Raw genomic sequence first — 8321 nt, forward strand, 5'->3', positions numbered from 1 at the left:
GTGATTCCTAATATGGTATCAGTGATTCCTAATATGGTATCAGTGATTCCTAATATGGTATCAGTGATTCCTAATATGGTATCAGTGATTCCTAATATGGTATCAGTGATTCCTAATATGGTATCAGAGTCATGCCCTTAACTAAAACAATATCATACCATTGTGGAGAATTCCGATTCCTAATATGGTATTAGAGTCATGCTCTTAACTTAGCATGTCAATAAAATCGTCAAATGTCGAACAAAGGAGTCGAGCCTCGAAGGTGTAGTAAAAAATACAAGTGTTGAACAAAGGGTATACTTTGTTCAAGGACTAAAGAGAAAAGAGTTGAGGGGCTGTTCGATGGCTATATAGGTCTTAGGAGGAGAGTCTCTATAGTGTACTTTATTCCATCCGGAGTCAAGACATTGATTAATCTAATGAATGATCCGGTTGGTACGAGATCTTTTGCAGAAACTAGAGAGTTAGTGAACAATATCATTCTATTGTGAACAAAATATTTGTTTGCAGAGTTCAATTACGACCGGACAATTCATAACGTGGTGGTGGTGAATCAAGGTGGGTACACGAGCTGCCTGACTCCGGCGGGAGCGAAAGTTTTCACCTCCGGTAGCGACCAGATAAAGCTGGCGAAGGGAATGAACTATTTCATCTGCAACTTCCCCGGCCACTGTGAATCCGGCATGAAGATTGCCGTGAATGCTCTCTAAATCTGTACCCCTTTTTAAAATCTTTATTTACCGCTGTTAAAATAAAATAACCGTCCGTAATTTATACAGTGGGAGTGTTTGCTTTTTAGTTCAAATGTCATTTCCTTGTCGGGAGCTTATATAGTTATGCAATCATATCAATGCTTTTCTTTATTTATTTGTTTGTTTTTGTCGGTTATAGTAATGGAAAATATAATAATTTATTTTCCAATATTAAGTTAAAATATCTAATTTAAATAATTAATAACTTACTAAATTCAAACTTCCATCATTAAAAAAAATTATTAAAAATATTAGAGAAGTATTTGATTAGAAAAATACTTTATATTGGTGTAGGTTCGAAATTCTACTTGTGGGATAATCTTTTGTTCCACAGTCTGGGTCTATTTACAACTAGCCAATGAAGAATTCTCTTATCAGATGTACTAGTACTAGCAAGTGCATCTTTGATGCAGTCATCGATTCTCCCGAGAGGTCACAATTACTGCGAGCAAACTATACTAGTACTAGCAAGTGCATCGATTCTCTCGAGAGGTCACAATTACCGCGAGCTTAATGACGAGGAATACGTTTTTGCTATTCTACTAATACTTGTAGGGCATAATGACGAGGAACACGTTTAATTTAATTTATTTGAGTAAGATATGACCCAAGTAGGGCATAAATTAGGGGATAATGATGAGACACGTTTAATTTAATTTATTTGAGTAAGATATGACCCTAAAAATTTAGGGCATAAAATACATTTTTTTTTTCCATAAAAATATTAAAATTATAATTTTAGTTTATAGTTAAATTAAAAAATTATGTAATCAAAATTTGAAATTTGTATTCGGAAAAAAAGAACTTCCAATAAGAACTGTTCACCGCGTTAGGAGCGGAAACTTTATTACCCAACTAAACTAGATCAAGGATTTCTCTCTTCGCTTTTGTTAAACAGTAGGAGATTCCACCGCCGCCGGTCGCCGTTGCCTCCGCCGCCACCATCTCATCTGTGGTGCTGCTCCAAGATCCAAGTCCTGCAACTCCACGGAGGAATCTTCGTTCCCTTTTACCTCTGCCTCTGCTCCCCCGCTTGGGGATGCCGATCAAGAGGCCACTCTACAACCGCCTGAACCATCGTCCTTTCCCCCGGCGCCGGTAGTTTTAGAAACTATAATGTCTTCGAGGGATCCTAACGCCATCTTCAGTGGAGGCGGTATCAGGTCTTTGACTCCTTCTTTTCTTTCTGGTCAAATTTCATGGTGCTTTCTGCTGTGAATCTCTCTATTGTGACTTTTTCTCTCTCCCGCCCTTGTTTTTTGAATTACTTTTCATTAAAGCGTCGTCTATGGGGTTGGACCATTGGATTTGTCCGTTCAAGCTTCTTACTCGTTGTATTTATGATTCTCGTGACATTCCATATCTGGATGGAGACACCGAATTACAGATTTATATTTTTCATGTTTTAAATTTGCCTTGTTTTTAGAGGGAGTGGTATTTTAGGCAAGGTGTTGCAATGGCGTTTGTAAAAGGGGCTTCAATTGAAACTTATGGATATTTATTTGACCAGTACTTTGTGTAGTCTACTTTGCTGTGAAGAGTGGTCCAAACTACCTCGCCATTGCATCCATGGTGGACCTGAGATTTTAGTTTACTTTTCTGCTTTAGCAATAAGATTCCTGTCGACAGCTTTTTTTAAGATTTGAAGCAATCAATGTGCAATGACTGAGTTCTTAAAGGTGGTCATAGGTCCCAGTATCATCTGAGGTGTGATTTTGGGTTGCCCTTATGGATGGGTTTCTCAGCCATGCATCATTTAATTTCTTTAAGAACTTAATAATCCTTAGTTTTGTGTTTTTGATAGCTTTTTTCTAGAGGCAATTCTAGATGTATGATATTGGATTCAGTAATTGTATTTTCTCTGCAGAGTTGAAATCTAGCTCCCCTGATCCTTATGGTTTCTGAGACCCTAAGTCAATAATAGGCATAACAAGAGACATATTGGCTAATAACTTCTCCTTTTGGTGGTTTTATTACAATGTGAAGTGTTGGAAGCAGTGGTACTTGCACATCTAACATTTTTCTCTTCTGTACTACTAGTTTTCTCAATGGAAATCAGACTGGAAAGTTCAGCTATGGGTATTCTAGTTTCAAAGGAAAAAGGGCTTCGATGGAGGACTTCTATGAAACAAGAATGTCTGAAGTTGACGGGCAGATGGTCGCTTTTTTTGGTGTTTTTGATGGTAGGAGCTAATATTTTTTTGCAACTTTATATCATTTTATTTGTGATTGAATCCGAGGCATGATTTACATCTGGGGTTTCCTAAAAATTGCTTCTATCTTTATGTCACATACAGCATTTAATTTGTTCAATTCATTTAAGAACTCTCCTTTTAAGATTCCTGAGTTGTCTAATGAGATGCATAAATTCTTGTTCTTTTCCCTAATTTCATGGATGCTGCGATGTCACGTAGGTCATGGAGGTTCCAGAACAGCTGAATACCTTAAGCGCAATCTTTTCAAGAACCTAAGTAGCCACCCAAACTTTATCAAAGACACAAAGACTGCCATTAGTAAGAAGTTATAATGTATTCGTGCATATGATATCATTTTTTTCCTTTTGGCTTTGCTATTGGAGAATAAACCGGGAAAAATGCTTATTCTACAGTTGAGGTCTTTAAACAGACCGATGCCGATTATATTAACGAAGAGAAAGGGCAGCAGAAAGATGCTGGCTCAACTGCATCAACTGCTGTTCTGTTAGGGGATCGTCTCCTCGTTGCAAATGTTGGGGATTCCAGAGTAGTTGCGTCTAGAGCTGGTTCAGGTTGCATATTTTTTTCTGTAATTTTACTTGGTTTTAATCTAACATGAAATGGTGGATCGAAACTTTTTGTTCAATCACTGCATAAGTAATGAAAATTAAGATTTTTTGGAATGAATGGATATGTTGCAAATCTTGTGCTATGAAGTTGTCAGATACATTATTCATTTGTTGCACAGCTATTCCCCTCTCTATTGATCACAAACCTGATAGATCAGATGAACGAGAAAGGATTGAACAAGCTGGAGGTTTCATTATTTGGGCAGGTAAAATACACTAACTTTTAGATCATAGCCTTGTGCACCGCACTCAATTTTTTAATTGTGTTTAAATGATACAATATATGTTCCAATGTAATCATAATGAATAAAGTTTATCTCGACGTATTTTTGTTTTATTTATATATGCGCGTGTATGTATACACACACACACACACTTGAAGAATATAGCTGCACTATCCGCATTGTGAATTTTCATTAGCGATTTTCCTTTTCTGTTTATCTATGGCTAGCATTAAACAGCAATCCTGGTAATACACTTGAACAAAAAAAAATTTGTCCATCAGTATTTCCATCTTTTACAATAATTATCGTATTGCACAAACTAATCTTAACATTAGAGTTTGAAATAAAACATCTAATTTGATGCAAAACTTAACCCAGGAACTTGGAGGGTTGGTGGTATTCTAGCCGTTTCGCGTGCCTTTGGAGATAAGCTACTCAAACCATATGTTGTTGCTGATCCTGAAATACAGGTTTGGAAGCTATCTTTTACAATATGAACTTAGTATGTATTTATTTGGTCTAGCACATATGAATTATCAGCACAAGTTGACTATGCTCTAATTATTTGTACTTGCATATGTTCTCCATCAAATGTAAATGAAATTTATCCCGAAGATTTTGCAACGTGCTAAGACCGTTGAATTTAACTAAGAGGCCATTGTTTCAATTCTTTCGTGCTGCTTATGTAGTTTCAAACTATTTGGCATTGCATGTTGGTGTAATAATTTAGTTAAAAGTCATATGCTTAAAACGCTTTATATCGCTGGACAACCATATTTGGGGACAGGATTAGCAGTTAACGATCTATCGTTCCAATCTTCAAAATACTAAGCCCATAACCATAGGTTTGTATTTTGAATGTTTATCTGTTTCCTTATGCTTTTATAATTGCTTCTGGAAATCTGGAAGAGAGCTTTGCTTTTGCTGTTTTTACCTGCTTCCTTTACACTGATGTCCACTCATCTGAACAGGAAGAAGAAATTGACGGTGTAGATTTTATTATCATTGCAAGTGATGGACTTTGGAATGTTTTATCAAATGAGGTGATTGTTCATTCAAATTACTTTGTATTTCACTGTATTGTTCTATTAGAAAGAGTACTTATTCATTTATTTAGTTTTTTAAACAAAGATCTGTTCTGGTTCTGGTTTTGGTTTCGACATCTTAATATGTGATAATGCCAACTTGAAGATCTTATAAAGAATGACTATATGGGATTGGAGGGATTCATATAACGACCCAAGCCCACCGTTAGCCGATATTGTCTTCTTTGGGCTTTCCCTTTTGGACTTCCCCTCAAGGGTTTTTAAACGCATCTGGTAGAGAGAGGTTTTCAGTCTTATAAAAAAGCTTTGTTTTCCTTCGCAACGATGTGGGATATCACAATTCACCCCCTTCGGGGCCAGCGTCCCTGCTGGCACTCGTTCCCTTTTCCAATCGATGTGAGACTCCCCAGTCCACCCTCTTCGTGGCCCAATGTCCTCACTGGCATATCGCCTAGTGTCCACCCTCCTTCGAGGTTCAATCTCCTGGTTGGCACATCGCTCGGTGTTTTGCTCTGATACCATTTGTAACGGCCCAAGCCCACCGCTAGCAGATATTGTCCTCTTTGAGTTTTCCCTTTCGGGTTTTCCCTCAAGGTTTTTTAAACACGTTTACTAGGAGGAGTTTCCATACCCTTATAAAAAATGTTTCGTTCTTCTCCCCAACAATATGGGATATCACAATTCAAGTCATTTGGCCTTTCTCCATTCGAAACCAGTGGACTGAAAGGAGAGAGAGAGATAATTGTCAAGCGCTCTTCTTCCATGTCATAATCATCGAACCAACTATCCCACGACCACCCGAAAAAGGATAAGGCAATACCATTGTACTGCATAGACTATACTAGAAAATCCGTAGGATGATTGAAAAGCACTGCTAGTCTTTGCGGCATTGGCAGAGTTTTTTAGTTGTGCAATTCCATGCTTGCCAGAAGCTAGAGTCGGCTACTATGATTTTCTAGTTTCAGTAGTAGACACAGAATGCTCAAATCAAACCACATATTGTCTAAGTTTGATATCCGTTTTGGGGTTTCCAGGATGCTGTAGCATTGGTGCAACACATTCAAGATACAGAAGTGGCATCAAGAACACTAATCCAAGAAGCCTATGCTCGAGGGAGTTCCGACAACATTACATGTGTCATTGTACGATTTGGTCTATCGTAATTCGATACAATCCATCAAACTTGTATGAAGTAGCAAATGGCAGTTCTTTCCCATGGAATGCCATGACTAACTACAGTTACTGGTCTTAACACGGCCTTCATCCTTAAAAGATTAGCTGAATTGTTTGTTTATATTGAGTAGAATATGTAACTTATCCTAGCTGTGCTCAGGACGTTCCTGCTCAATCTGTAGACTGCTTAAAACGTTGCCTTTATATGTATATGACAGACTGATATGTTCACTTTTGATTCAAACTCGTGTTACGGATGTCTTTTTCACTGCGTTTTCTCAACATTATGCTTTCTTTTCTCCTTCGATTTTTACTTTGCAATATTTTAACTTTTTGTGAACGTTTCAAAACTGCTCTTAGAATATAAAATTTTAGATGAAATGATGTACGACAAAAGGGGTTCTTATACTTAAAATTGATTTTGTATTAATGTGATTAATGATTGATATTACTTAATTTAAGTTTTAAAAGTATATAATTATAATTATAGTTTAAAATAGATAATACTGATTAGTAGCAAATCTCTTGCATCATGTGGGGGGAAACAAAATCTCTTATCTTTAATGTTAAACATTTATAAAATAAGTTGCACAGAAATCATTAAAGTTGCCTCTTTTACAGTTCCATCCTCCTATAATTAATCATTATGAAACATGGAAGGTTGGTCCATACGAGGATGAAGAAGTACTTTTTTAAAAATAATATATTTAATATAGAAAATTAGTCAACAATTGGTTCTATGGTGTAGTGGTTAGCACTCTGGACTTTGAATCCAGCGACCTGGGTTCGACTCCCGGTAGGACCTCTTTTTTCTTTTCCACATTCCCAAAACTGCATCTCGGTGGGTCCAATCAGAAAGCCCACTAAGAAAAGCTGAAGTAGCCCAAGCCCAGCACACAAATGAGGCCCAAAACAGGCCGCCGACAACTTACGAGGACACGTGGCGATATATAAGAGAAAAAAGTCTGAGGAGGTCGCTGCATCATAAGCACCACTTTGTTGACAGTTAGAATACACTGTTTCCTCCCGCGAAAAAGCAGTTTGTTATAATAGTTTATTTGTGAAGAACTGGAAAGGCACGAGAAGCTAGTGGGCGGTGGGGTGGGCGAAGCGAAGCGAAGGGGCCTTCCGTCAGACATGGCCCTATTTCTCTCTCTCTCTCTCTTACTTTTTCCCATCTTCTCTGCTCTCAACTTTCTACTTCCACTCCCAGCTGTTGCTGTACCACTCCAGTGGGAGCCTGCTCTTCTGAAGATCCCTGATCTAGGTCTCCACCAATATGGTGAACGATACTGAGTATTACGACATTCTCGGTGTTCGTCCTTCTGCTTCCGAGGACGAGATTCGTAAGGCCTATTATCTTAAGGTTAGCTTTTCTGAGACTGGTGGATTCATTGATTGATCGATTGATTGATTGATTTTATAAAAAGGATTTTTGAGTTTCGTTCTGTTAATTACTTGATTCTTGTGTTGTTGGAAATCGATTAGGCATAATGAGCATGAATTGCATAATTAGTCTGGTGTTTGACCTGATTGTTTTGGTACAGGCGAAGCAAGTCCATCCGGATAAGAATTTGAATGATCCTCAAGCTGCTGAAAGGTTTCAGGCAAGTATACTCTGGTTCATCGTCTTCTTTACTTTCTACGCTTCGTGTTTTGCATAATGCGGAACTTTTCCCCAGCGGCTGAAATTGTGTCGAATGAGATAATTTAGCTTACTTCTTGCAGGTGTTAGGTGAAGCCTATCAAGTTTTGAGTGATGCAGTCCAAAGAGATGCATATGATAGGAACGGGAAGCACAGTATTACTAGGTTAGATCTTAATTTGTATTTGTGGTTTTCTTCATCCACGCTGATGTCATTTTGTTCAAGTTATTTAATTTTCCTCTGGACTGTTGTTTGATGTTCTTTTCGATAATTTGCTGTTTTTTCTTTTGACATTATTGGATCTTTTATGTTCAGGGAATCCATGCTTGACCCTACTGCTGTCTTTGCACTTCTATTTGGAAGTGAATTGTTTGAGGACTATATTGGACATTTAGCCGTAGCATCAATGGCTTCATCTGAATTAGAGAGCGAAACTGGTAATTCAGAGAGATTACAAGATAAGTTGAAGGCAAGTATACCTTAAAGCACACAAATAACAATGAAGACACTGTTGTATCTAGTCAGATTCATGCTTTTGCTACAACAGTTTAGTTGGTGGCCAATCCTTCTCTAAACAACTTTTGTATCTATAAGCAATATTAGATAAGAAGGAATCCTTTTTCATCTTCCCCCCCCCCCCCCCCCCCCCCCCCCCC

General features: G+C 37.8%; 3 protein-coding genes and 1 non-coding gene across 5 annotated transcripts in view; all 4 read left to right on the top strand.

The window, feature by feature from the left end:
* LOC111444901 (basic blue protein-like) overlaps nucleotides 1-867 on the top strand; it is a 2694-nt gene extending 1827 nt beyond the window's left edge. The window contains exon 2 of the mRNA XM_023083025.1: nucleotides 511-867. Within this exon, the coding sequence (XP_022938793.1) occupies nucleotides 511-710 (200 nt within the window). The 3' untranslated portion in view covers nucleotides 711-867. The remainder of the gene's footprint in view (nucleotides 1-510) is intronic.
* Nucleotides 868-1571: 704 nt separating this feature from the next.
* On the top strand, nucleotides 1572-6287 carry LOC111444900 (probable protein phosphatase 2C 11). Its single transcript, XM_023083024.1, has 8 exons — nucleotides 1572-1915; nucleotides 2793-2935; nucleotides 3167-3265; nucleotides 3361-3519; nucleotides 3696-3782; nucleotides 4179-4270; nucleotides 4772-4843; nucleotides 5881-6287. Exons 1-8 carry the CDS (start codon nucleotides 1869-1871, stop codon nucleotides 6007-6009), a joined length of 828 nt encoding a protein of 275 aa, XP_022938792.1. The 5' UTR covers nucleotides 1572-1868; the 3' UTR covers nucleotides 6010-6287.
* A 465-nt stretch (nucleotides 6288-6752) lies between these two features.
* On the top strand, nucleotides 6753-6824 carry TRNAQ-UUG. The gene has a single exon. It is a non-coding gene; the product is annotated as a tRNA-Gln (tRNA).
* A 270-nt stretch (nucleotides 6825-7094) lies between these two features.
* LOC111444898 (chaperone protein dnaJ 10-like) overlaps nucleotides 7095-8321 on the top strand; it is a 4787-nt gene continuing 3560 nt past the window's right edge. Inside the window, exons 1-4 of one of the 2 annotated variants that reach the window (XM_023083020.1) lie at nucleotides 7095-7385; nucleotides 7567-7626; nucleotides 7748-7830; nucleotides 7981-8134. In XM_023083020.1, coding sequence (XP_022938788.1) covers nucleotides 7299-7385; nucleotides 7567-7626; nucleotides 7748-7830; nucleotides 7981-8134 — 384 coding nt within the window. In that variant the 5' untranslated portion in view covers nucleotides 7095-7298. The remainder of the gene's footprint in view (nucleotides 7386-7566; nucleotides 7627-7747; nucleotides 7831-7980; nucleotides 8135-8321) is intronic. The other variant, XM_023083019.1, reaches the window with a different exon arrangement.

The sequence above is a fragment of the Cucurbita moschata genome, unplaced genomic scaffold, assembly GCF_002738365.1.
Source record: "Cucurbita moschata cultivar Rifu unplaced genomic scaffold, Cmos_1.0 Cmo_Scf00007, whole genome shotgun sequence".
In the NCBI taxonomy this organism is placed as follows: Eukaryota; Viridiplantae; Streptophyta; class Magnoliopsida; order Cucurbitales; family Cucurbitaceae; genus Cucurbita; species Cucurbita moschata.

Excerpts from the sequence above, each read along its gene's own strand:
- LOC111444900 (XM_023083024.1), top strand. The coding sequence starts at position 1,869 with ATGTCTTCGAGGGATCCTAACGCCATCTTCAGTGGAGGCGGTATCAG. Across the intron at positions 3,266-3,360 it reads AGACACAAAGACTGCCATTA|TTGAGGTCTTTAAACAGACC; the intron begins GTAAGAAGTTAT and ends CTTATTCTACAG. Across the intron at positions 4,844-5,880 it reads GGAATGTTTTATCAAATGAG|GATGCTGTAGCATTGGTGCA; the intron begins GTGATTGTTCAT and ends TGGGGTTTCCAG.